Here is a 26,283-nt window from a genome sequence, read left to right as displayed (position 1 = left end):
CTGGCCAAGCAGAACCCGCAGGAAGCTGCCAGCACCCTGGCCTCCTAGGGGACGCTGTGGGTGCAGCAGGCAGTTAGGGCGATGCTTTGAAACCAGACATTTTTAGCACAAAGTGAGCACTTTGAGTAATCTGTCAGCTCTTTCTCTCTCTCCCTCCCACCGGGACCCGGATCTTTAGAACCTGTCGGACTGGACGGGAGAATTCTGAGGGCCGTGTGGAGCTCGTTCACTACCAGGTAGACACAGGCAGTGTTACGTCACAGCTGAAAGCCACCTGCGCGGCCAGCTGGCCAGGGAGGAAGGCACAGGTGCAGGTGAACGCTGGCAGCGCTCCAAGCATGCCCTCTGGGGCCCTTCCGCTACCTCACACACAGGTGCCTGGCAAGGTGGAAAGTGCCTGTGCCCAAGGACAAGGACACCTGCGTTTCCGCCTGCCCTTCTTCTGGGCTCCGTGAATCCGAGCCGGTCACCCAGTCTCCCAGCTTAGAAAGAAGAAACAGGGATGCCCGCTCCCTCCCCCTTCTCCGCACCGTCTCCAAGAACATAGAAACGACCTGACGTGCTTCCTGCTTCTGAAGGAGTGGCTGTGCGCTTTTAACGGGTTTTACCATCATCTGTGTGAACACAGCAAGGATGTGAGAGAGAAAGCCATTCTCCTGGCTCAGATGCAGCCTTTCTTCCATTACTCTTATAGACGCCGCCGCTGTGGGAGTTACTTCAAAGCAAGGGTGACAGAATGTCTAGCTTCTGCCCCAGCCACCCGGGGCTCACGCAGCTTAGGCCTGTCAGGCCAGCCCGTCCTCCTGGTCAGCCCTGAAGCCCGCTGAGGTCACGGTTCCAGCTGCTACAGCCGTGGGGTTTTACCTCCGGATAAAACCTCATTCACCGTACCGTGTTCAGCACATAATAAAGGATGGGTGTATGAATTTAATTGCCAGAATTTTAGAGCTAAAATAATTAATAATAATAGCAGTAAACCTGCTGTGTGTGCCAAGCGTGATCCTGAGCACATCTCACTTCGTTCCCACAACAACCCTGGGAGGCACATGCTACAATTATTCTCTGTGAAGAGGAGCAAACAGACTCAGACAAATTCAACAACTTTCTCTCCATCACCAGATCATAAGCGGCAGAGCTAGGACTCAGGTCCAAGTGGTTTTGACTCCAGAAATTAGATCTTGGACCACATCCTAGGAACTTCCTCCTATTATATGCTCCTCGAATACAATATGCTCCTATACATAATACACTCATGTTATTTTTAAGTATTTAAAAAATTTTTTTAAGTTCATTCATTCATTTTGAGAGAGAGAGAGAGAGAAAGCACAAGAGGGGGAGGGGCAGAGAGAGAGGGGGAGAGAGAAAATGCCAAGCAGGCTCTGAGTATGGAGCCTGATGTGGGGCTCAAAACCATAAACCGTGAGATCTTGACCTGAGCTGAAGTCAGAGGCTTAACAGACTGAGCCACCCAGGTGCCCCTGTGCTCGTATTATTGGTGCAGAACCTGAGACCAGGGAAGTACTTTGCCAAGGTCTCCCGGTTAATAGCAGAACTGATGGGCCTGGTCCTGCGCTCGTGGCCCCTGTCCTGGGGTGCCTGCCCTACACCACGCGACCAGCCCGTGACCTGATTCCAGGCTTGCCTCCAAGGGCAGCTGCTCACGGCAGCTCCAGGTCAGACAGTGGCCTCGGCACTGTTGTTTCTGTTGCCCACAACCAGCCAGGGAAATTTGTTCCTGCCCGGCCAGGGCGCTAGGGAGGTGGGGACGGCTTGATTTTCCTGCCTTCCACCCCCTGCCGCCCAGCAAGGGCTGCCTCTCACTGGGGCCTCTGCAGAGGTCAGGGGCAGGCCAAGGAGACCTGGTCTGGGTCCTGCCCACATTGAGGAAGGCACTGTTGATGTGGTCAGGCCCGTTCTCTGTCGCAAATCCAGCGACAGCAGCCCGTACACCTTGAGCCAGTGAGCATGGTGCCAATGCAACAAAGCCAAAGGGCAGTGCCAGGAGCAGCATTAGAAAAGCCATCTGGCTTAATTGGTGGTTTCTTTCTTCTGTTTTCCAAAGTGTGTGGGGAGGGCAGCGGCCGGGGGAGACTAAGAAGGCCGCAAAACCAAGAGCTAAGTTGGACTCCAAAGAAGCTGAAGGAGAAAGTTCCGGGAAGGAGGGTGATGTCGTGGGCCGTGGAAGGGGTCCCGGGAGCTGTGCCTGGCCTGACGGTGGGGAGCGGGGAGGGAGCAGTGCTCCAAATCAGCTCCGGAGACTCAGGGGCAGCGAGGGTGAGGGCTCCACTGGGAAGTGACAAGCTGCTTGTCAGAAAGGTGGGAGTTGAATGCAGTTAACAGAGAAGAAAATCCCTGTGGCTTCCTGAGACTGTGGGTTGGGGGAGGGGACAGGGGTGCTGGCATGCACACGCCACGGGGCGCCACTCACACTGAGCACTAGGAGATACTGGGGCTCGGGCTTGGCAAAGAACTAGAGCAGGCCAAAAGGGACCAGCAGGCTTTTTTGTCCCAGTGAGATGGGTCAGGAAAGGGAGGAGGCAGACACCCATCCTGTCCCACATTTGCTCCTCTGTGCCCTGGACTGTGTTTCCTCTCTCTCTGTCCTGCAGATATGATTCAGCTATCAAAGACCTTAAAGAGGCCTTGACTCAGCTTCGAGGGAATCAGCTGATAGACTACAAGATTCTGGGGCTGCAGTTCAAGCTGTTTGCCTGTGAGGTAAGGAGGAAGGGCCCAGCCTGGGCAGGAGTGCACGGTGGCTGAGGGACAGCAGACAGTTCTGATCCACAGCGATCTGCTGAAACCCCTGGGGGCTTGGAAAAGCCTCCTGTGCCTCGGGACTCCGATTTCCCCTTAAGAAAAGACCCGGATTGGGGCGCCTGGGTGGCGCAGTCGGTTAAGCGTCCGACTTCAGCCAGGTCACGATCTCGCGGTCCGTGAGTTCGAGCCCCGCGTCGGGCTCTGGGCTGATGGCTCAGAGCCTGGAGCCTGTTTCCGATTCTGTGTCTCCCTCTCTCTCTGCCCCTCCCCCGTTCATGCTCTGTCTCTCTCTGTCCCAAAAATAAATAAACGTTGAAAAAAAAAAAATTAAAAAAAAAAAAGAAAAAGAAAAGACCCAGATTGGGGCATCTGGGGTGCTCAGTGGGTTAAGTGTCTGACTTCAGCTCAGGTCATGATCTCATGGTTTGCAGGTTTGAGCCCCCGAGTCGGGCTCTGTGCTGACAGCTCAGAGCCCGGAGCCTGCTTCGGATTCTGTGTCTCCCTCTCTCTCTGCCCCTCCCCACTCACACTCTGGTCTCTCTCTCAAAAATAAAATAAACATTAAAAAAAAACAAGTAGGGGGCGCCTGGGTGGCGCAGTCGGTTAAGCGTCCGACTTCAGCCAGGTCACGATCTCGCGGTCCGTGAGTTCGAGCCCCGCGTCGGGCTCTGGGCTGATGGCTCAGAGCCTGGAGCCTGTTTCCGGTTCTGTGTCTCCATCTCTCTCTGCCCCTCCCCCGTTCATGCTCTGTCTCTCTCTGTCCCAAAAATAAATAAACTTTAAAAAAAAAAAAAAAAAAAAAACAAGTAGAAGAAGAAAGAAAGAAAAGCCTCAGATTGATACCTTCAGGCTCATCCTGGAGTCTCTGGTTATTGAAGCATGCATTTTCTTAACGAGGCTCAAAGGACCGTGCAGAAATGAGCCTGCTGGGCTCTCTGAAGGGAGGCTGGACCCGAGTGTGCTGGCCTGTGAAAGTATTCATAATAATTTTCATAATTCAGGTTGACAAGCTATTTGCTTAGCATTATACTAACAAATCCAAAATCATGGGTTTGCTATCCACGCAGGACCTGCCGTAACCTTGCTCTTGTTCCCAAGTCACAGACCACGCTCTTTGCTATTAATGGTTCAGGCCTCATGTACTTGGTCGATACCCAGAGAAAGAGTGAGGATAATTTGGCACAAATCTGTCCTCCCTCGTTCAAAGAACAGCTCAAAGCACAAATTGAGGGAAGGTTTCCATAGAAGGAGAACTTATTTTCTGTGTTACCAGAAGGGAGAAACATCACTGGCTCTGACTTCACAGCCTCGTGTGCTTTCTCCAACCAACCCTCCCCACCCCCCTCCTAAACTCCAAATACACAGCACCAGCTTTAAAACCTAAAATCCCTGCACTTATCAGATCTTTATTTAGAAGAATTGCTGATAAAAAAAATCCCCTTGCTTTACTCTCTTAGGCAGGAGAAGCCAAGCGTTCTCAGGGTTGCTCGGGGCTAATAATAGAGGCCACAGCTGCCCAGGCCCCTGGGGACGTGTGCCCCCATCCTGCCCTGCAGCAGGCCAACAGCTTCTCATAGTCTCGGAAAACGAGGCTTTGGAAATTTCAGAGAACTGGTTCGCATTCGGCCAGCTTCTAGAGTCAGGTTTCTGAACCAGGCCACTACTGATGTCTTGGGGCAGGTACTGCTTTGTTGTAGGGGACTGTCCTGGGCACTGGGGTTGGTTTAGCAGTACACTAGCCTCTAGCCATCAGATCTCAGTAGCCCCACCCCTCTCGGCCACAGGACAACCTAAAATATCTCTAGACATTTCTGATCACCACCCCCCACAAACCCCTGCCCAGGGAGAACCACTTGTACAGATTAAACGGTTGGAAGACCAAGTGGCTCTAGAAAAAGGGATCATAAAACATTGGCATTCCCCTGTAATTGGAGCTGAAATGACCAAGGGGCAGGAAATACTGGCTGTGGGGGCCTCTTTGCAGGTGAAGCTGGAGTTTTCAGGGTCTAAGGCCCTTATTTATGCCATAGGGGGCCGTCCCGTCATTTTCCTACCTATAAGGCCACCCCTTCTCTTCCCACCAAGGTAGAATCCTGGCTTCTGCAAAATCACACCATTCTTTTTGAAGAGTCTCAGGTTTTTCCAGTCATGGAGTAACAAAAACCTGTTGTGGGAAAAGGTCTTAAGAAGAAGGTCGCAGAGAACCAAATAGGAATTTTTAAGCAGACTTGAGTTCTCCTTGCTTCCTGTGCACATGGCCAGCACTGGGCTGGGCCAGTCGAGCGTGCATGAAGGCAACAGTTCATGGAGGCTGAGAAATAGCCTGGGAAGGGAATGTAAATCTTTGCTTCTGGGCTTAGTCCTGGTCCCATCGCCCCGCACCAGCCACTAACTCCATGGAAACACAATCCTGCCACCCATCTGTACTTGCCTTGATAAACCGTTCTTTTTATCTGGATGAGGCCCTGCACCAAATTGGGGATGTGGGTGGCAGACTGTTACAGAGAGGAAGTACATTGGTTATCCATTGATGAATACCAAATTGCTCTGAAATGCAGTGGCTTGAAACAATACCATTTATTATCTCTCAATTTCTGGGGTTAGGAATCCAAGAGTGGTGTAGCTGGATGGTTCTGGCTCAGAGGCTCTCAAGAGGTTGCAGTCAAGATGTTGGCCAACATTGCCATCATCTGAAAGCTTGACTGGGGCCCAAGGGTCTACCTTCTAAGCTGATTTACATGTCTAGCAAGTTAGTGTTACTTGTTGGTAGGAGGCCTCAGGTCTTTGCTCATGAAACTCTCCATCACATGTCTGAGTCTTGTCAGAACATGGCAGCTGGCTTCCCCCAGAGAAAGAAGTGATCCGAGAGAAATTAATATGGAGGGTCAATGTCTTTTATAACATAGCTTCAAATGCCACACCCCCTCGTTTCCATACTATCCTATTGGCTATACACGTCAGCTACATTGGTTGTGGGAGGAAACAAGAGGGTGAGGGCCAAGAAGTGAGAATCACTGGGGGCCATCTTGGAAGCTGGCTACCATTAAAAGCAAAGACTTTGGAATCAGGTAGATAGGGATCAAATCCCAGCCCAACACTTACTCATTGTACAATTTTAGGTTAAGTTATATGTCATTTCTGAGCCTTAGGCTCCTTATCATCTGTAAAGAAGGACTGAGTACTTACTTCATCCACATTCATTAACAAACCTGTGTATTTTTGTATACATTTCTAGTGCCTGCTAGTGTTGGGCATAGAGGTCCAGTGGTCCACAAGACAAGGTGTTAGCACCCAGGAGCTCATGGTCACGTGTAATCTGAGGTGGTGAGGTCGGGACAAGAGAATTGCAATGGAAAAACTATAGACGCACAGAAGTGAGGCCACAGCTCATATGGTGGTTTGTGTGGCTTAGAGATAATGTAGACAAAAAGGCCCACAATGGGTGGTCAGTAGGTGGCATCAGTGATGATGATGATGATGATGGCAAGGAGAATGACAGTGACGCTGCCTCCAACAGGCAGCACCGATTTCCAGGAGCACAAAGTCCTTCCTAGTTTTAGCCTCTGATTATAAACACAAAGAATCCCCGGATGGCATCAGTCTGCAAAACTCAGCCCTGTGGTCTTCCCCTAAAGCATGCAGGCATTGTTACTTTCCCTGAGAAGGCAGGCAGGACTTGGGGGGATGAAAGCCCTCCTTTGCTCAGCCTTCCATCAAGCCCCAACATAGCACAGCAAACAGTAGTCATAGTAGGAGTAAATGTTTGTCGAATACCCACCATGCGCCAAGCAATTGCAGCAGCGCTTTCTATGAATTATTCATTTATTTCTTACAACAGTCTGGAAGCAGCCACAGTCACTGTCACCAATTTACAGTGAAGCTGAGGCCACATACCAGAAACAGCCCTGGGGTACCTGTGCCCTTAACCCCTGCACCTCACTGCCTCTACATGTTAGAGAAGGCCAGCCAACGCCTCTCTACTAGGCCTCAGTTGACCAACCGTATCTCTGCTCTGAGGCTCTGGCAAACCACCTCCACCCCACCCGGGGCATCAGGCTGTGACTCTTATAACTGACATCCGAACAAAGCTCCTGGCTGCTCAGCTCATTCTCCACACCTGGTGTCGGGTACTGTAAGACCTTGCTGCACCGCCCTGAAAATGAAGGAAAGTTAACCCGCTTTATTAGTTGCCATCTTGATCTTCTTCCGCTCCCTGTTGCTTTTCCAACTTTGCTTGAGGGTCTTTTCCCTTCATTCGTCAAGTGGTTGTGTTATCTTGCTGATGCATCCAAAAAAGATTTGATCGTGTGCGTAAGTTGAAGGCGTAATAATAAAACAAACACTCTTGAACCTACCACCCAACTCAACACCTGGGAAATCATGATTATTGGTGAATGTGTTGTTCCCGCTTGTCCCCAGTAAAGCGCTGCCTGGGATTTGTGCTGAGTCTCTTTCCGGCTCTACTGCACTTTTGTCCATGGAGTTTCCTCCTGCCCTGATGACTATACCACGGTCTTGTTCTGTTTCAGGCAGGGTTCTGCTGGTGCCGATGCAGGATGATGCATCTGGAACCTTCTCTCTCCCCACCCTGCACCTGTTCAGCCTTTTAGCCTAGGCTCAGAGGCAGGAGGAACTGGACTGGGAGGCCACAGGCATGGATTTTATTCCCCACTCTTCAAAGGGCCTTGAGCACATCGCTCTTCTCGCTACTAAAGCAACACCATAGTTTTTGTTCCCTCCTGACCTATTTGATTGTTGAAAGAACAATGCACATGATGTTGGATTTATGCATCAAGTGATGTTTTCTTAATACCGTCCTTGGACCGGGCATGACTTGGTAACAAGATGGATTGTGTTATACTTTAGATATTCCCAGGAAAGCTGAGAAAGGGAGGCATGCCTCCAGGCAACATTCCAGAAGCTACAGGCAAGCTCTTCCCTGGTGCCTAGATTTGGAGCAGCCTCAAGTTTTGTGTTATGGTCTGTGCTTTTCTAGGTGTTATATAATGTTGCTTTAATGTATGCCAAGAAGGAGGAGTGGAAAAAGGCTGAGGAACATTTAGCTTTGGCCATGAGCATGAAGTCTGAGCCGAGACATTCTAAAATTGACAAAGCCATGGAATGTGTTTGGGTAAGTATATGGATGATGCGGGATGGCAAGAGGATTTTCACTGGATTTGTATTAGTTTCAGTGGACACGTGGATTGAGGAACCATAGACGTGGCGCTTTTACCTTCTCTGAGCTCTGGGTTACACTGATCTTGGGGTACAATTCCATGTAGGATCTTGAACCTGGCAGCGAGCGCTGAGAAGCTGAGGCTTGAAGCTGGGGATGGCAGAGCCCTGCCTCCAGCCACCCTCTGGGGGCGTGGGGGCTCTGGGGTGGCACCGGGGGGACTGGGGACGGGAGGCTGGATCTGAGCACAGGAGGCCAGAGGCTGTGCTCACCTCTGAGTCCTCACAGCCAGGCACATGATGGCCCTCAAAAAAACGCATTGATTCTGTGAACAAATAGTGAAAATGATCCATGGTTTGTCAGAGCACATTGGGATAAAGCAAGTCTTAAATCAGATTTTTAAAAAACATCAAGGAGAAGGGGGCTCGAGTCAGTCTTTCTATGCCTGTCCAGGTCAGCAGCCACCAGTCCCAAGGGAGGCCTGTCATGGGCCTTGCTTGGGCCCTGGGCCACCTTGTGGTTGTGGCGTCCCCTGTGCTCAGTGACAGCCCCACCCGAGCCACAGAGAGTGGGAGAGGGGCAGCCCCCTAGGGAAAAAGCGTGCTGAGCAGATAACACAGCCAGATGTCCACACAGCCTCTCGGGGTAAGGCAATATAGAAACCAACTGTTCCTACCTTAGATACTCCGAAATAATGACAAGTTCAGTCTTGACACATTAAAAAAAAAATACTTTTGTGAGGTTATCTCAGTGAATCTTTGCGTCTGTTCAGTGAGGGAGGCAGGACAAGCATCATTATCCCTGTTTCCCAGATAAGGAAATACCGTGCTGTGTTCTAGAAACAGAAGCTGTATGAGCCTGTGGTGATCCCTGTGGGCAGGCTGTTTCGACCAAACGAGAGGCAAGTGGCTCAGCTGGCCAAGAAGGATTACCTCGGCAAGGCGACAGTAAGTAGGCTCGCTCAGCTTCCCCTGGGTCTTCTATGGGATGGGCCGTGCACGGACCAGGGTGGGAAAGACTCCTGGGACGAGGGCACCCCCCTGGTGCTCTCCGCGGCCAGCAGGCAGCTAGAGACTGCTTCCGGTGTGGAGGTCTTGCAGAAAGGCGGGCAAACGCTTCTAGCTTCTTGTCTGCAAGCTCTTCTCATCCTGCCCTTCCAGCCTGACCCTGGGTGGGAGCCACAGGCTTAGTCACAGTGTGTGCGGCTTGGGGGCTGAGCCAGTGGAAAGAAAACACAGCTATGAGGCCCTCAGTCAATGTGGAGGAAACATGTTAGTGAAACGGACCAGCATGGCATCCTCTTGGCTTGGTGCTCTTGATATCCCCACTTCTACAGCTCTATGGTTATGCTCCTTTGTAAACTGGGCTCCTTTAAATCCAGGTCTTAAATCCTCTCAGAAATGAGCCCGAGTGAGGCAGCAGTCCCCTTCCAGACGTGTACTTGGCTTTGACTTATCTGTAGGGCTAATGCTGCCTGACTGGGTAGCTGGTTCTGGCAGAGCAGCAGAGCTCAGGAGCGCCTGGGTCAGTGGAACCACCCCTCAGCCCATCAGTGGATGAATGCACAGGCAACATGTGATGTAGACATACAATGGAATGGCCATAGAAAGGAATGAAGTACAGATATAAGTCATAACATGGGTGAAACTTGAAAACATCACGCTGTGTGAAAGAAGCCAGACACAAAAGCCACATGTTGCGTAATTACCTTTATATGAACCATCTAGAATGGGTAAACGTACACAAATAGAAAGCAATTTGGTGATTGCCAGGTGCTAGCTAGAGAAGGATGTGCACTAACCACTTTGTGGGTGTGGCGTTTTTTGGGGGGTGAGGAAAATGACTGGGAACTAGGTAGAGGTGGTGGCTGTATAGGATTGTGAGTGTCCTAAATGCTACTGCATTGTCCACTTTAAAATGGTTCATTTTAGGGGCACCCGGGTGGCTCAGTTAGTTGAGTGTCCGACTTTGGCTCAGGTCATGATCTCACAGTTCACAAGTTCAAGCCCCGCATTGGGCTCTGTGCTGACAGCTCAGAGCCTGGAGCCTGCTTCAGATTCTGTCTGTCTGTCTGTCTGTCTCTCTCTCTCTGCCCCCTCCCCCGCCTTGCTTGTGCTCTGTCTCTCTCTCTCTCTCTGTCTCTCTGTCAAAAATAAATCAACATTAACAAAATGATAAATAAATAAATAATAAAATAAATGGTCAATTTTATATTATGTGAATTTCACCTCGATTAAAAAAAAAAGAGAGCTAGAGTGAGAACCTGTTGGGTTAGCAGGGCTGGGAAGGCACTAGTTACTTCAGTTTCTGGAACTTCTCACTCAGAGGGTCAACAATCCAACCCTTAGCCACTATTCACTCTGGGACCAGGCTCCGGTGAGAATGGACCCAGGGTGCGAGAAAGGAGGGATCTCGGGGAAAACCATGAGGCATGGGGAGACAGTGCTGGCAGGGCCCTTACACCTTCCTCCCTCGATTGCAGGTGGTGGCATCTGTGGTGGATCAAGACAGTTTCTCGGGGTTTGCCCCTCTGCAGCCACAGGTGAGACAGCCCTGTCCTTCTCCCTGGATCCAGGTCTCCAGGACTCTCTGGAAACATCCAGCTGGGGAGAGTATTTGTGCTGAACTGCCTCGTGTTAAGGGCTCCTTCAACTGACCTTTCATTGCTGCTGACGCTGTCTGCCTGGCCATTCTCGGTCACGGGTTCCGTGACTGTGAGGAGAATGAGGCAGTTTTAGGCTTAACCTCAAGTTCCCAGAAACCAAGCCTCCTGCTTCCCCCCAATCCCAGTCTTCACTTCTCTGTGTTCTAAGAGAGCCTCTGTTGACAGTCTCTCCTGAAGCCTGGACTATTCTCTCAGGAAATTGAAAGGCAGGCTATAGAAGGCTTTTTGACGATGCCTCTTCTCAGACGCAGGGCCTAGTAGGGGACTCCGTGGGGCCTGGGGTCTGAGGCTGTGGGCTGGTCCCGCTCCATGCATCTGCCTGTGTGCAGGGGATTCCCTCAGGAATGTGATGGGTGCCGGGAGGGAGCCGTTTTTCTGACCAATCTGGGCTCAGAGAGATGGTTCTGAGCGGACTGGATGATGTAAGGAGTCTGGAAATGTGAAGGCATTTCCATCCTTGTGAAGGGAAGAAGGGAAGACAGGCTGAGGAACACCTGAGCTGTTGCGCTAGAGCCGTGCTGGGCAGCACTAGCACAGGGAAGGGTTTCTGAGCGTGACAGCCGCACTCCAGGCTTCACACACCTGGTCACTCGGACAGCAGCACTGACAGCCTACCGGGATCAGAATGACGGCCGCTAGCCCAGGATGTGACCAACGCTGGGGCTCTGGAGGGTGAGATGAGCAAAGGAGGCTAGAGAGATTCAGGATCCTTTGATTTGTTCCTTCACAAAGAAAGCCCCTGTGGAGGCCCCCTGGGCGTCAGAGCAGCAGAGACACCACAAGGAGGAAGAAGCCGGATCAGTGGGCTCCATGGTATTCAGTGTAGAACAGGGAACACGTTGAAAGGAGATTCCTGCCTGGTCAGTGGGTTCTGAGTTGATTTTAAATACCCACAAGTGTCACGTGATATAGCAGACATTAATTATAGAACAGAGCTTTTGGAAACTTTCCTAGGAAAGGGACCGAGCTCAAGGTCAAAAGCACCCCTCGTGACGCCATGTTGCTCTGGGACAGCTAAAATTCTCCAGAAACCAGGACTGGCTCAAGAGAAATTGCTGTGCTAGTGAAACTGTACCCAGGGGCTGGGGGGAGGGGTGATTTTCCAGTGTTTAGTCAAAGTACACTGTTCCCGTTCCCTAGACAGTGTCCTGAGCCAGCTAGAAATGCATTCTTTGATTTTCTGGTGTGGAAGAAGGCTCAAATTACCATTAACGGTCTGTTCTCGCCCCCACTCCTTCCCTTACTATCCTTCCCTTCTTCATTTCTCCTGAATGTTCCACAGGCAGCTGAACCTCCACCCAGACCCAAAACCCCAGAGATCTTCAGGTAAGTTAGATTTAGATCAGTGTGCAGACTATCTGAGCTCCAAGCCTGAACTGATGGTAATGAAAAGAGTGAAGAAGATGAAGCCGGGGTCAGGGTCTAAATCCTGCAGAACTTAGCCTAATACGTGGACTCTTTCTGTTTTCCGGGTTAGAATGGAGTGATGTAGGGGGGATGGGAGTCTTGGACTGTGATAGGGTTGACCACAGGGGTCTGGCTGCAGCTACATGGTGTCCCTGTGCCCCCAGGTCAACGTGCACAGCCACCCACATAGCGAGGGTCATTGCTGAAGGGTGGCAGTCTGTGGAACATGTCCCTCCGGGGCCAGAACACTGACCAAAGGTTGGGGAGCCATTTTGCACCAGCAGCAGCCTCCTCAGAAGAGGCGGAGGCCAGAGCTTTCGGGAGTCGGGCGAGCAGAGTGGGAAGCTAGGTGGTGTGTCCTTTCCCGAGTGGGCGTTTTTCACTCCCTATGGGCACGTGGTCTCTGGAGAAGAGGAACAACTCAAGAAAAAGGAGCCATTCTTCTATAAGATGAGAAGCCAAGAATGACACAACTTACAGCTTTCTGAGGAATTTCCTCTAAGTAAGGAAGCAAGCCTGGCTCCCCTCCCCAATAAAGAAGGTGTTTTTGTGTTTTTTTTTTTTTTTTAATGAAAAAAAGTACAACAGCAACTATAAAAATGAGGGGGCTGATGAACTCATTGCTAACTCTGCCTGCTGGAGGAGTCTGTCTTCCCTACATAAATAGCCCACTGTTTGGAAGCAGGAAACAGGGCTGAGGGGAAGGGGACAGAGGGGGAGCGAGAGGGAGCCACCAGCCAGAGCAGGTACATCACACAGCCCTGAAGCCAGTCCCGATGTCACACATTCCGAAGTGGCACAGACGGCACTCCCAGGGCCTCCGAGAGCAAAGTAGGTCTTGAGGAGATGGTAAAGGGACAGTGACATTGCCTAGCACACCACTGGGTGGTCTCGGGACACCTTTACACGTTCCCCACCGCCCGGAGCTGGTTTCCTGCTCTTCATTTCCTTCCGGCTGTGTGCCTGGCCCGCTGGCTGTGGCTCCGGGGGACTTGGCCTCCCTCCTCCCCACCCCCCTTTCTCACCCAGCTAGCCCTGACCTGCCCTCTGACTTGCGTGCTCCCCTTGTCACACTAGCCCTGTCTACCCCAGCCTAGACCAGAGGTCTGGCCAAGCACACCCGGGAAGCTTCCTTCTCGGAAGGGAAGGGAGGGCAAGGAGAGCAATGGCTGGCTGTCTTGTGTTGTCTTTTGTCTTTCATTGCTGTCCCACTGCCTCTAGGGTTATGGAGCGGGTTCACATGCAGTTTCCTGCCTGGTCCTGCCTCTGCAGGGTCCCAGAGGCAATAGATGTGGAGCTGGAGGGTGCCTGGAGCATGTCTCCCGGCCCCATGTCCATTGTTGCTTGTCCCATAGAGCCGTGGGCGGGATGCAGTCCAGGCTGGATAGAGGACAGCATCTCATGTCTACCCCTGCAGGGCTCTGGAAGGGGAAGCCCACCGTGTGCTGTTTGGGTTTGTGCCTGAGACCGCAGAAGAGCTGCAGGTCATGCCAGGGAACATCGTTTTTGTCTTGAAGAAGGGCAATGATAACTGGGCTACGGTCATGTTCAACGGACAGGTATTCAGAGGACCCGGGGTGGTTCCTTTGGCCATGGGATCCTGGCAGCCAATGGCAGAGCTTTCTGAGGTGTCTGCTACCTCATTTGCCGACCAGCTACCTTCTTTTGCCCATATACCCATCCCTCCCCCGCATCTCTGGGCCCTGTGGCACTATGGGTGCTATGGGTGCCGATGAGCACACCCTTTTCCCCCTTTCTGATTTTGTGATGTTGCACCACAGAAGGGGCTCGTTCCCTGCAACTACCTTGAACCACTTGAGCTGCGGATCCATGCTCAGCAGCAGCCCCAGGTAACGTAGTGTCAAGGCCGGATCTGTTTTCCACCCCCCACCCCCCTCCCCCGCCCCCGACCTCTGCCCCACGACTGACAGGCCTCTCTGTGGAGGGGGGGAAGGGCGGTGTGACAAAAGCGCTGTCCTTATTCACTCACTAGCACCGAGTCCACCTTGGGTTGGTGCCAGCGGCCCAGAGCTGGACCCTGGGGTGAAGGAAGGAAAACACCCAGATGTGCTAAGTGGAGACATCTGAGGGACCCGTTGTGCCCACCCACCTCTCTCCTCCTGGTCACGGGTGACTTCGGACCCAAAGCCTATAGTATATGAAGGTTAGGTCTTCCCGGAAAATTTCTCTTCATCTGGAGGAACAGTCAATGCGTTGGCTGGGGAAATCCCATTAAATAAGAAAAATCTGTTTTAGAGCATGAACTCATGGCATCAGAGATTGGGCCTTGCCAGCTTTCCCCTTCACTCCTCAAAGGCCTGCCCTTCTGCCAGGCCTGGTGAGTGGTCTTTGTTGGGTCTACTGTGCAGATGTCTGACAGCGGGGAACCTGTCTCTCTCTAGACTGTGCAACTGATTGTCCTCTGTGGGCTTGGCCCTCCCTGGTCAGAGTTACTATACCCAGATGGCTTGAAATGTTTTAAATGCCACACAAATGAGAAATGGACCTTCTCCTTTGAAGGAGCAAGATGTGGAGTGCGAGGGGGAGCTAACACAAGACTCGGGGGCCTCCCTCATGTCCAGCGGATTTCCAGTGTGGTTGGGCAGTGAAGGCCTCTTAGGAGGGGGTCAGGGTTCTCCTTTCTACCTTTTCCACCAGGCCAACCCTGCCTCCCCTTTAACCAGCACTTTCCTTAGTCTCCCTGACTGTTACCACCCCTCCAACTTTTAGGAAGCCATTTACATCTGGCTCCTTTCCATTTGGCCTCCCCCTGTCCCACTCCTAACTAAGAACTTTGTCTGAATGAAGGCTCTCACCCTCTCTGTCACCTCCAGGAGGAAGCCTCCCCAGATTCTGATATCCCAGCTCCTCCCAGTTCTCATGCTCCCGGAAGACCCCAGTTGCCACCAGGTTAGTGTCCTTGGAACAACATCCTTGGCCCGGGTGCAGGAATGCTCCAGACTACTTCCTGACAGAGTTGCTCTCCCAGGCTTCTGGGAGATTCTGCTTTCTCCTCCTCCCAACATGCCACTCAGTTTATGAACACATAGCCCCAGGGGCCCTCTCTCCTACACCACCCACCCACCCAAAACATAGCAAACAGATGTCCTAGAACACCCATGGGGCTTGGGCAAATGTAGCTGGTTTCTGGGGGGCAGTGGAGTGTCCAACTCAAATAGTCACCGGACTCCTCAGTCATTAGGTACTGAAACCATGTCCCAAGAGAGAAGGTTGGAGTTATTACACGCATTTCCTTGGAAGGGGATGGAGAGGTTTTTTTCAAATGTCCAAGGAGGTCTATCTGGAAAAGAAACTGCTTTGCAGAGCCCTGAGGCATAGACAAAGAGCTAAGGGCAGATACGAAAGGGCCTTCTCCGGATGTATAGAGAAAAAGCCTGGGGAAGGAGCTTTGGGTCACTAATAGAGTTTAAGCATTAAGCATTCTGGAGAAGGGTTTGGTAGAGATGCATTGAATAGATAGATGGTTTGTCCATATCCTGGATGGATGGGTGTTATGCCTGCCAGATCACCAGGACCCTTTCGGGTGCTCCCCACACTTCCAACTTTATTTTGAAAAACGTCAAAGCTACAGATCAAAAGTTGAAAAGTGTAGCACAATAAACACCAGAATACCTTTCACCTAAATTCACCAATTGTTAACGTTTTGTACCGTGTACTTGCTTCGCTCCCCACCCTCCCCTCTGAGACGCTTGAAAGGAAGTTACAGACTCATGGCATTTCACCCTACACTGGAGCATTAGCTCTACTCTTCTGCATAAGCACAGCACAATCATTATGTCAAGGACATTGAACATTAACATAATATTATAGTGTATATTTCGTATTAAAATTTCTCTAATTACCCCTCAGATCACCCTCAGTTTTTTTTTTGTTTTTATCTTTTCTGTCTAGGGGCCTAACAAGGATCACATATTAAATTTTTTTTAATGTTTATTTTTGAGAGAGAGAGAGCGTGCGCGCGCGCGCGAGCCTGAGTGGGGGAGGGGCAGCGAGTGAGGGAGACCAAGAATCCAAAATAGCTCCAGGCTCTGAGCTGTCAGCACAGAGCCCCACGTGGGACTCGAACTCACAAACCATGAAATCATGACCTAAGCCGAAGTTGGACGCTTAACCAACTGAGCCACCCAGGCGCCCCAAGGATCACATATTAACCTAGAAAGATTTTATGAATATAGATTCGTAGGGCTTGGATTCTGATTTTTTAGGGCTAGAATTGGACCTGAGAATCTGTATTTCCAGAAAAAAAAAAAACCTTCCAAGGAATTCTAGTGGTTAGCTGGGTTTGAGATCAGTGGTTTTGATCATGTGCTCTTTCTAGTGAGTATCTTCATGCAGATTTCTCTTATATAAATTATGTGCGTATTGCTTCATTAATATATTATGCACCTTAGGAAACATACACAAAAATAAAGGACAAGGTAAAAATAAGTGGTTCTAACGTTCCTTCTCGCGGCCCCTGGCTCATCTTGCACTCCCTGCTGTCATGACTCCAGAGCCCACTGGTTTAATTGGACTTTGGGTCCCTGCTAACCCCATGCATTGCTGGGGACGTGCTGGTCCTCCAACACTTGCCTGTATGTTCCCCGTGGGCACGGACTGGGTTCATTTGTGTGTTTGGGCTTCGTCTTGCCCATTTCCCTGCAGTGGGATTCCCCCACCGTTTATTAGGGTGAAGAATCACCCCGGAGTTCAAGGTAAGAAGCTGGTGTCCTGTTCTAAGAGGGTTCCCTTCTGTGTAAGTCAGGGGCTGGCCCAGAGCGTTCATTCACCATCTTCTTTTGTTTTACTTACCTTCTCCATTTAGGTCAAAAAGAAAAAGAAGAGTCCAAGGTAACCATTTCTCCTTGCACTATTTCAAATGCTAGAGAAAGAAAAAGCTTAAGCTATCCACCATAAGCCTGTCTCCCTGGATTATAGAAAGAGTCCCAAAGGAAGGGTGGGTGAGCTAACACCACACGCCATCCTTGGGCTAGGCACCCCTTGACAACCTTCCCCGCCCAGTGCACGCATTTCCTACTGGCCTTCAGCCCATGGGCCAGATCTTCTGGCCCAGAGGAATTCCCATCCAGGCCAGAGGGGTCTAGGGACTCTCTGAAAGTCCTCCCGCGGCTGTCGAGCCGGTGAGCTATTGGCCTCTCCCCACCACACCGAGTACTCCCCGTGAGCACACTCAGGACAGGCCTCAGACGCTCAGGAGTTCTCGTTGCTTCCTCTCCCCTCAGGAAGTAAAGCTCAGCATTCCCATGCCCTACACGCTCAAGGTGCACTTCAAGTACACGGTGGTCATGGAGACGCAGCCCGGGCTCCCCTACAGCCAGGTCCGGGACATGGTGTCTAAGAAACTGGAGCTCCTGCCGGAGCACACTCGGCTGAGGTGGGTCCACCCACAGAGAGGGTGCAGCCGGGGGCCTGGCATGGGCCTGGAGGAGAGAAGAGAATTTGCACTGCTGTTCTCCGACGTGCTTCTCACTCCTGTCTCCCCAGCTACCGGCCTCGGGACAGCAATGAGCTGGTGCCCCTCTCGGAAGAGAACATGAAGGCTGCCTGGGCCCAGGTGAAAAACTACAGCCTGACTGTGTGGTGTGAGAACACAGTGGTGAGTGCGGCGAGCCCAAGGGCACCTGAGGTCATGTCTGTACTGGGCCACTTCCTCAAGGACAGTCCACATTCCGACACTTACCGAGCGCTATGGTGAGCCGGGCACTGTGCCTGGTGTTGAGGTTAGGGTGGCTAACACCTCTGCCTCCCTTTCACCTGAGGCTAGGGGCCCTGGATGCAGCCAGGAGAGGGGTCCCTACAGGAGAAGAGCAGGCCCAAGAATGCCCAGGAAGCCTCTCAGTCCTCTCTGCCAGCCAACGTTTAGGCCCATCACTCTCAAGCAAGGTGGGAACAAAATCCTAACTGAGGCTGAGCTCCTAGCCATTCTCCACTTCAAGTTTCCATGGGAAGAGCACTTGAGGCTGGAAGGTAATAGAGAGCATTTAGTTCACAAAGAGAGGACTTGGATAAACGTCCTACTAATAGGAAGCTTCTATTAGGAACTAACCACGTGCCATATGGTGTGCTAAGTGCACGCTGCGTATCCATTCTTACAGTCCCCGAAACTCTCAGAGGAACCATCATCCCATCTTATAATGGAGGAGATAAGGCAAAGAGAGGTAACCTTGACCAAGAGTACCGCCCATCAGGAGAGGAGCAAGGGCTCGGTGGGTGGTTTGACTCCAGGGCCTGCCTACATTCTTGGACACCTTTCTAGACCTCAGGGCCTAGAAAAGACTTAGCTGGAGTTAGGAGCAAAGTTAGAGGCTAGAAGTAGTGGCTACAAGTTAACACTCTTGACCGTCCCTTTGTCTCCGGGAGGGAAAAGTTGCCATTTCTTCTTGTTGTTGATGTTAATTCCTTCCCACAACCATGGCCCCTGAAAAGCATCCATCAACATACCTGTCAATGTACCATCACACTTTTTTTTTGGTCTTTTATGTCATTTCATGTAAGTGGATGGTGCAGTACATATATATTCCTACGAATATATATACTGTATGTATAAATTTTTATCACCCATTTCAATATATACTCTTCCATTTTTATATATACTTTTTTGTTTTAATGGTCCATTTTTTTAATGTTTGTTTTTGACAGAAAGAGTGTGTGTGTGTGTGTGTGAGTGCGTGAGCATGCACACAAGTAGGGTTGAGGCAGAGGAAGATGGGGGAAAGAGGATCCAAAGCGAACCTCAGTGCTGACAGCAGACAACCCGATGCAGGACTCGAACCCACAAACCATGAAATCATGACCCGAGCCGAAATCAGATGCTTAACCCACTGAGCCACCCAGACGCCCCATAATAGTCCCTTTCTTTTGATTGCTGATGGTATTGCTAAAAGGTATTCCATAGTATGAATACTACAATTTGTTTATTGATTCACCTCTTCGTGGATATTTGGATTGTTTCTAGCATTTGTCTATTTATTCTTCAACAAACATTTGCTGAACACTTCTGCTCTCCCTAGGCACTGGAGATATAAAAACTATTAAGGCATGGGATGCTTGGGTGGCTCAGCCGGTTAAGCATCTTACTCCTTGATTTCTTCTGTTCAGGTTGTGGATTTCATGATTCGTGAGTTACAGCCCTGGGTTGGGCTCTGTGCTGACAGCATGGAGCCTGCTTGGGATTCTCTCTCTCCCTCTCTCTGCCCCTCTCCTGCTTGCTCATGCACGTACACACACACACACACACACTCTCTCTCTCTCTCTCTCTCAAAATAAATAGACTTAAAAAGAAAACTAGTAAGACATAGGCTCTTCTTGGGGGAAAACGCAGGGCATGTGTTAAGTAAACTGACAGAAACGCACGAATGGCATACCGTTTTATAAGCACATGGGAGGCGCTCTCACCCAAACATATTGAAGGAAGGTGGGACAAGTCAGTCGTCTTCCTAGAAAAAATGATGCTGAAATCATCTGGAGGCTTAGCCTTAAAGTGGTAAATAGCAATTAGCAAGGTGGAGGAAGTTAGGGCGCCTTATACAGATGGAAGGGCAGAGGGAAGACCCTAAGAGGCGGCAGTGGGTGAAGGGGGGGTCGGTGTTACTGGACACGACAGGGCGAGTGCCGGGAGACAGGTTGGCAAGGCAACAGGGCCACATGACGGAAAGCCTTGCACGCTGCTGCACTGCTGCACTGCATCTGCAGTTACAGCAGTAGGCAGTACAAAATTCAACAGGTCATGTGTGAACCCTTCGGAGAGCTACTGTTTTTCACCTATGATTGGATTTTGAGACTATGGAAATGACCACACTGGCCAAGCTATTCCAGACCACCCAGGCCTTGGGGCCCTGTGAGGGGAGTCCCTCCTCCACACCCTCATCCCCACAGCTGGGCAGGGGTTTCTGCTTAGTCATGGAAGGGTCTCTTTGGTAGGTTCTCACTGAAATCAAAGACGCATGTGCTGAGAAAGAAAAATGAGTAGGAGAGGAGGAGGCAAAGAAGGTGTGCCTGGAGGAAAGCCCCGTAGCTCTAGCCCCAGGTTGGTGGTATTTAAGAGCTCAGAAAATTGTCTTCAGGAAGTAGGGCCACTGGAGTGGCCTGGCTGGTGCCTCTGGCTGAGAGGCCGGGAGCCGGGACCCTGGGTAGGGGTGGGCGAGTGCTGGTGCAAGGGGTTCCTTTGGAAGTTTGAAAGGTCATCCTAGGTTTTCAATTGTCCGTCTTGGGACTAATCCCTTCGGTATCATCTTGAAAGGATTCTGCCTAGGAACTGTGCCCTAAATGTGGCTTACTCCACTTCAAAGGTTTGTTTTTAATTATTGTTGATTTTTGTCCTTTGAAGAGAGCTCCAGTCTCATTAGTGGCTGTCCGGGGCTAACCCTCCCCAAATTCCCAGCACAGAGTCTTGCTGGCCCTCAGTCCAGCTTCAGAGGTTATTGCTGAATGTTCTTCATCACTGCCCCTTACTCTTGTTGGTGGCAAGTCAGGATGTTCTCATTCACTTACTAGAAGAGCAGGAAAATGAACTATCATTTAAAAATCTACTCTGTGCAGGAACACTTACCATTAACCAAGCTTAAATACTGAGGTGTGTGTGTGTGTGTGTGTACACACACACACACACACACACACACTAATCCTCTCCCAGAGTGTTTAGTAACTGCCAGCTATTTCTATTCTACATCCTGTTGCTTCAGTCCTCTAGCCTCAATTTCAGGTAAGGAAACTGAAGTTCAGAGAGGTTACACTGCCTGCTCAGGGACACACAGCGGGAAAGCAGTGGAGCCAGGATACAAACCCAGGCCTTGGGACTCCGTAGGGCCATTTCTACCTTACTGTACTGCCTTTCTGTAAAAGGGATCTGCCAAGGCTGGAACAGGCAACGTTAGGAAGTGAGATCTTTGAAGGGTCGGCACAGCATTTACCCTAGCAGGGTTTCTAATGTGGATTTGCTTGATTCTGATTCATTTCTTTAGAAACTACACCCCTCTTCAACATTTGTGGCTCAAAAATGACCACAATGGTGACTAGGATGTGTAGCTACATAGATCAGAAAGCAAAGCCTTTTTCATGGCTTTGGGAAGAAGCTCTGCAGGGATTCTCAAACTTTATCAAGTGTGAGAATTACCTAGAGGGCTTGTTTAAATGCAGATTGCTGGGCCCCATAATTCCAGGAGTTTCTGATTTAATGATAGGTTTGGGACAGGACCAGAAATATACATTTCTAACAAAGTCCCTAGTGTTGTGGGTGCTGGGGAGAGGGTATTGGATTCAGAGTCAGACACCCAGGTTTGACTTTTGGTTCTGTCACTTGTGACTCAATCTGTTTTTCCATCTGCAAAGTAGTACCCTACTCTTTTCCAGAATTACTGTAAGGTTTCTGAAGATTTTAAGATTGTATATGTTCCTGCAGACCTTTTGGGTTCATTTATCTGACCATCCAATGTTTCATAAAGTGCATGTTAGGTCTATGCTAGGGACTGATCACAAATTTGCCTTTATAAGTTTATATCCCAGGTGCTACACTGACATTTCACCGATTTCTTTAGCGATGGTCAATGTTCACTGGCCTTTTATTATTTCAGGGTGACCAAGGCTTTCCTGACGAACCCAAGGAAAGTGAAAAATCTGAAGCTAATAACCAGACAACAGAACCTCAGCTTAAGGAAGGAGGCCAAGTGGTAGCACTCTTCAGTTATGAGGCTACCCAGCCAGAAGACCTGGAGTTTCAGGAAGGGGACATAATCCAGGTTATATCAATGGGTAAGTAGTACTCCTGGTTGACAGAAACAAATTTCTGTGTTGGCAGAAATAAATTCAAGGGAAGAGGGAAGTATTAACCATCTACAAACCAAACTTTAGCCAGTGCTTCCAATATCCTTCCTAGTTTTCAGCTGGAGGGAGCAAAATGGAATGTTCCACCTTTCTATCTGTTGCTCCATTGGGCAGGGAAGCAACAAATGGCAGACTTAGCTAACATTCTTCTTATTAAAGATGGCTATGTTTTGGAAGACATGTATTCTCATTCCCAGAGTTAACAAATTGGAAGGTGGCTCGGATCATTTTGCCTTTGCAACAAGCCCTAAGGATACTTTTCTGCAAACCATAGTTCTTTGAATTGATGTATTTTTTGAAGGAGGAGGAGGAAAGAAGGGGGTAAATCTTGCCTCAAAAGAAGCTATTTGGCATTGCTTTGTGTCTGGTGATTTTCCTGATTCTGTTAGCAATCAAACACACTACAAATTGAAACAGTGTAAGTGGAGAGTTCTTAGTGCTTCACAAACTTCAGTATGCCAAAACACCCTTGAAAGTTTGTTAAATACAATTCCTTGGCCCAGCAACTAGAGATTCTGATTCAGGTCTGGGCTGGGGCCCAAAATTTTGAATTTCTAAGAAGCTTCCAGTGTGATGCTGGTCTACTGACCATGAGAAGCCCTTTTCTAACTCATGGTTTGACATAATCTTATTTCTCTACCTTGAAAGGTGTAAGAGTCCCATCAAAAGCCTTGTTCAAAAACCAGAAATCTGCATTAGCAATGCAGAGTAGTAAAACCAAATACTATTACCAATTATAACGGAAAAATCCAAAAGATTTAAGAAATGAGATTTTAAAGTTAATGGGTAGTGAATATACAATTGTATGGCAACTAGCTCAAAATAGGAGTAATAAAAGAAAGAAACAGGGGACACTGACAGTGCAGATCTTCCAACAGAGGAGAATAGGGCTTAGTAACTCCCAGCACAATTTTTTAAAAGTTTATTTGAGAAAGTGAGAAAGAACAAGCCAGGGAAGGGTAGAGAGAGGGGGGACAGAGGATCTGAAGGTGGCTCTGTGCTGACAGCTGAGAGCCCGAAGCAGGGTTCGAACTCACGAACTACGAGATCATGATCTGACCTGAAGTCTGACGCTTAACTGACTGAGCCACTCAGGCACCCCCCCATTCCAGCACCATTTTTTAAATGTCAGTATCAACCAACTAGCTACTTTGTCCAGTTTTTGTTGTTGTTTGGTGGGGGATGGGGTAAGGAGGAGATAAAAACTAGAGAACACACAGAAAAACCTTCTGGGTAGATAGGCTGAGAAAAAAGGTGGCATATTCCTTATTGTGACATTGTAAATCAAAGCTGGTTTAATTCAGTTAAGTACCCACAAAACAGTTTGAAACTTTATCAGACCACTTAAAGAGGAAACAATTCAGCATAAACAGTGGATTTACAGTGGGGTTGAGGGTGAGTTCAATCATATTCAACAGTTATGAAATGGCTTCATTCACAACGTTTCTCAAATTTTAATATGAACCACCTGGGAATCTTGTTAAAATGGATTCGATCAGGTTTTGGGTGGGCCCTGAGATTTGGCTTTTTTTTTTTTTTTTTTTTTTTTTTAACCCTAAGATTTTAAGTAATCTCTACACTCAACGTGGGACTCAAACTCACAAACCCGAGATCAAGAGTCGTATGCTCTACTGACTGAGCCAGCCAGGCACCCCTGAGATTTCTAGTATCCTCCTAGGATCCAAGACAAGCAAATACTCTAGTCCTTGAGTCACTCACATGCTAAGTGCAAAGGATCAAGGCAGTGGTTTGCAATTAGAATTACCTGGGGGAACTTTAGAAAAAAACTGATGCTCAGCCACACCCTACATTAATTAGAGTTTCTGGGGACAGGATCCACACAGCATCTGATCTAGATGTCTTACATCCAAAGATGAACTTCTGAACTAGTTTCATGTTCTAGTAGATGGGCTTTGGAGTAGGTCAAACCTAAGATGCCTGATATTTATTGGCAGAATTAACCCCGAACAAGCTATTAATCTCTCCAGGTCTCCTTTCCTGGGTAATATCTACAATGGAGTTATTATGAAGTCTGAGTGTGTGTGTGTGTGTGTGTGTGTGTGTGTGTGTAACTAGAACAGTGCCTGTAACTTACTAAAGGCTCAAAACTGGAGCCATTAAGATCCATATTTTTATAAACATGGACTAAACTCATGACTGGCTCTAACTCAATCCTTTGATCATTCACTAGTGGACTTTCATTATTAATAAACATTTGACCCTTGAACAACGCAGCGTTAGAGGTGCCAACACGCACCCCCCCAGGCGCAATCAAAAATCTGAGTAGAACTTTTGACTCTCCAAAAGGTTAATTGCCAATAGTCTGCTGTTGACCAGAAGCCTTAACGATACCATAAACAATTGGTAAACATACATTTTATATATGTAGTATAGACTGTATTCTTACAATAAAGCTAGAAAAAATGTTAAGAAAATCATAAGGAAAATACATTTACAGCAGTGTACTTATCTATCAAAATATCTGTGTATAAGTGGACCCTCATAGTTCAAACTTGTTATTGTTCAAAGGTCAACTATTTAATTTATGGGATGTCCCTTTCTATGGACAGGGACATAAAGATTCCCAACAGGGATTGGACAAAACTCTTCCCTTGTTTAAAGAAAAATTGCATCTCAAGATTATTCAACTTTTTTCATCTAATTTTTCTGACCACTTTTTGAAAAATCTAATGGATTCTTCTGCATTTGACTGCTCAATTATCCTATCTAAGGCAGAAACCAATAAGATGGTGAAGTCCTATGTTCACGCCTCCCTTAAATCACTAATACAGACTTCTTGATCTGGGTAGCATATCCAGAGAAGGTAATTTTCCTGTACTGGTTTCAGAAATCGATGCATACGGGGGTACCTAGGTGGCTCAGTTGGTTGAGGGACCGACTTTGGCTCAGGTCATGATCTTGCGGTCTGTGAGTTCGAGCCCCGCGTCCAGCTCTGTGCTGACAGCTCAGAGCCTGAAGCCTGCTTCGGATTCTGTCTCTCTGTCTCTGTCCCTCCCCTGCTCATGCTCTGTGTCTCTCTCTCTCAATAATAAACGTTAAAAAAAATTGTTTTTAAAAAAGAAAGAAATCGATGTATACATTTCCTTTTATCAGTGAATGAAGACTGGCTGGAAGGGGAGTGCAAAGGGAAGATTGGCATTTTCCCCAAAGCTTTTGTTGAAGAACACGCAACTACGGACATGGAAAGCTCTCCTAGAGGAGTCTAGGATGTTCTATAACCTACAAAGTTGGAGAAAAGGAACTACTACAGTTTGCAAAGTTTAGCATGCCTCTGTAGAACACTGAACTGAGACATTACTGTTTGGAAGTGTTAACTAATCTACTGTTCCCACTGAAAATTTAACCTATTAGACAATGATGTGAGAACTTATCGTGATGATAACCCAGGGGTGGGGGGGGGGGGTGGGCTGGGGTAGAGTGAGTAGAAACGTCTGGAAGGGTATGAGGTGTGTGTGTGTGGGGGGGGGGGTCTTCTAGGGTGTTCGTAATGTTTCTTGCTTGGAGTGCTGACTACCCAGATGTGTTCACTTTGTAAAAGTTCACTGAATTGTACACTTGCTGTTGGTGCACTTCTGTATGTGATACCTCAATAAAAAACTTGCAAACACAAGACTCAGAGTGCAGGCCCAAGGCCTACGTACAACTACCCCTATTCCTATACCACTGTAGTCACAGACTCCTAGAGCCCGAGGTAAGTTTACAGGTAATTTAGATGGTACACATTTTCTTTTTTTTTTTTTTTTTTACACATTTTCTTTATTACAAGTCTCACTGCTTCCCAAGGAATACAATTTTCAATTCCACAGAGAATTACAATACTAGAGTTATATCCCTTCATGCCTTCTCAGAGAGGGACACTTATTAAGAGTTCACTACTGAATATGTGCCACTAACATTTAAGCGATATAAAGAAGCCAGATTCAGGAAGCCAGCTGGTTAGGACTATCCTGTTAGTTAACATTTTGTATGTACTGTACTAATTTATATGATAAAATTCTATGTATGGTTTTATTTTGGTTATCATTTAACCAAAAGGCTTGATTTTTCAGGGTTAAGTTAGATGAATGATTCCACAAATACATAGAACTCCTCTCTCTCCAGGAGACCTGGAGTTCTCCACAAGAATTCTCCTTCTTTGTACAGCATGTGTGGCTTTGCAAACAGTGTTACTGTGGCTTTATTAACAGTAAAAATACGGATAAAAATGGAGGGTTGTTAACTTCTTTGCATAAGCCAATCTTTATCAGAGAAAAGAACTGTAACCATCAGTTTCTTTCTACCCGCCCCTTTCCATAATAATGCACTTTGGTTTGGAATGCTACTAAAAGCAAAAATAACCCTGAAACATATTCAATCTTTGGCCATCTCCGCTCTGCACTAGGTGACTTGTGCGTAGTTTAAATACTTATTTTTT

General features: G+C 48.6%; 1 protein-coding gene across 3 annotated transcripts in view; it reads left to right on the top strand.

Annotated features, from left to right (window-relative positions):
* NCF2 (neutrophil cytosolic factor 2) overlaps nt 1–25,320 on the top strand; it is a 33,012-nt gene extending 7,692 nt beyond the window's left edge. For 2 of the 3 annotated variants that reach the window (XM_045452649.1, XM_045452651.1), the window contains exons 3-16: nt 2,610–2,718; nt 7,757–7,891; nt 8,776–8,883; nt 10,419–10,478; nt 11,884–11,927; nt 13,426–13,567; nt 13,790–13,858; nt 14,843–14,918; nt 16,834–16,859; nt 17,252–17,403; nt 17,514–17,625; nt 18,125–18,187; nt 21,599–21,776; nt 24,963–25,320. In XM_045452649.1, coding sequence (XP_045308605.1) covers nt 2,610–2,718; nt 7,757–7,891; nt 8,776–8,883; nt 10,419–10,478; nt 11,884–11,927; nt 13,426–13,567; nt 13,790–13,858; nt 14,843–14,918; nt 16,834–16,859; nt 17,252–17,403; nt 17,514–17,625; nt 18,125–18,187; nt 21,599–21,776; nt 24,963–25,075 — 1,387 coding nt within the window. In that variant the 3' untranslated portion in view covers nt 25,076–25,320. The remainder of the gene's footprint in view (nt 1–2,609; nt 2,719–7,756; nt 7,892–8,775; nt 8,884–10,418; nt 10,479–11,883; nt 11,928–13,425; nt 13,568–13,789; nt 13,859–14,842; nt 14,919–16,833; nt 16,860–17,251; nt 17,404–17,513; nt 17,626–18,124; nt 18,188–21,598; nt 21,777–24,962) is intronic. The other variant, XM_045452650.1, reaches the window with a different exon arrangement.
* Nucleotides 25,321–26,283: the final 963 nt, after the last annotated feature.

This window comes from Leopardus geoffroyi, chromosome C3 (assembly GCF_018350155.1).
Source record: "Leopardus geoffroyi isolate Oge1 chromosome C3, O.geoffroyi_Oge1_pat1.0, whole genome shotgun sequence".
Classification (NCBI taxonomy): Eukaryota; Metazoa; Chordata; class Mammalia; order Carnivora; family Felidae; genus Leopardus; species Leopardus geoffroyi.
The sequence above is the reverse complement of the archived record's forward strand: the minus strand, read 5'-3'. Positions and strand labels throughout refer to the sequence as shown.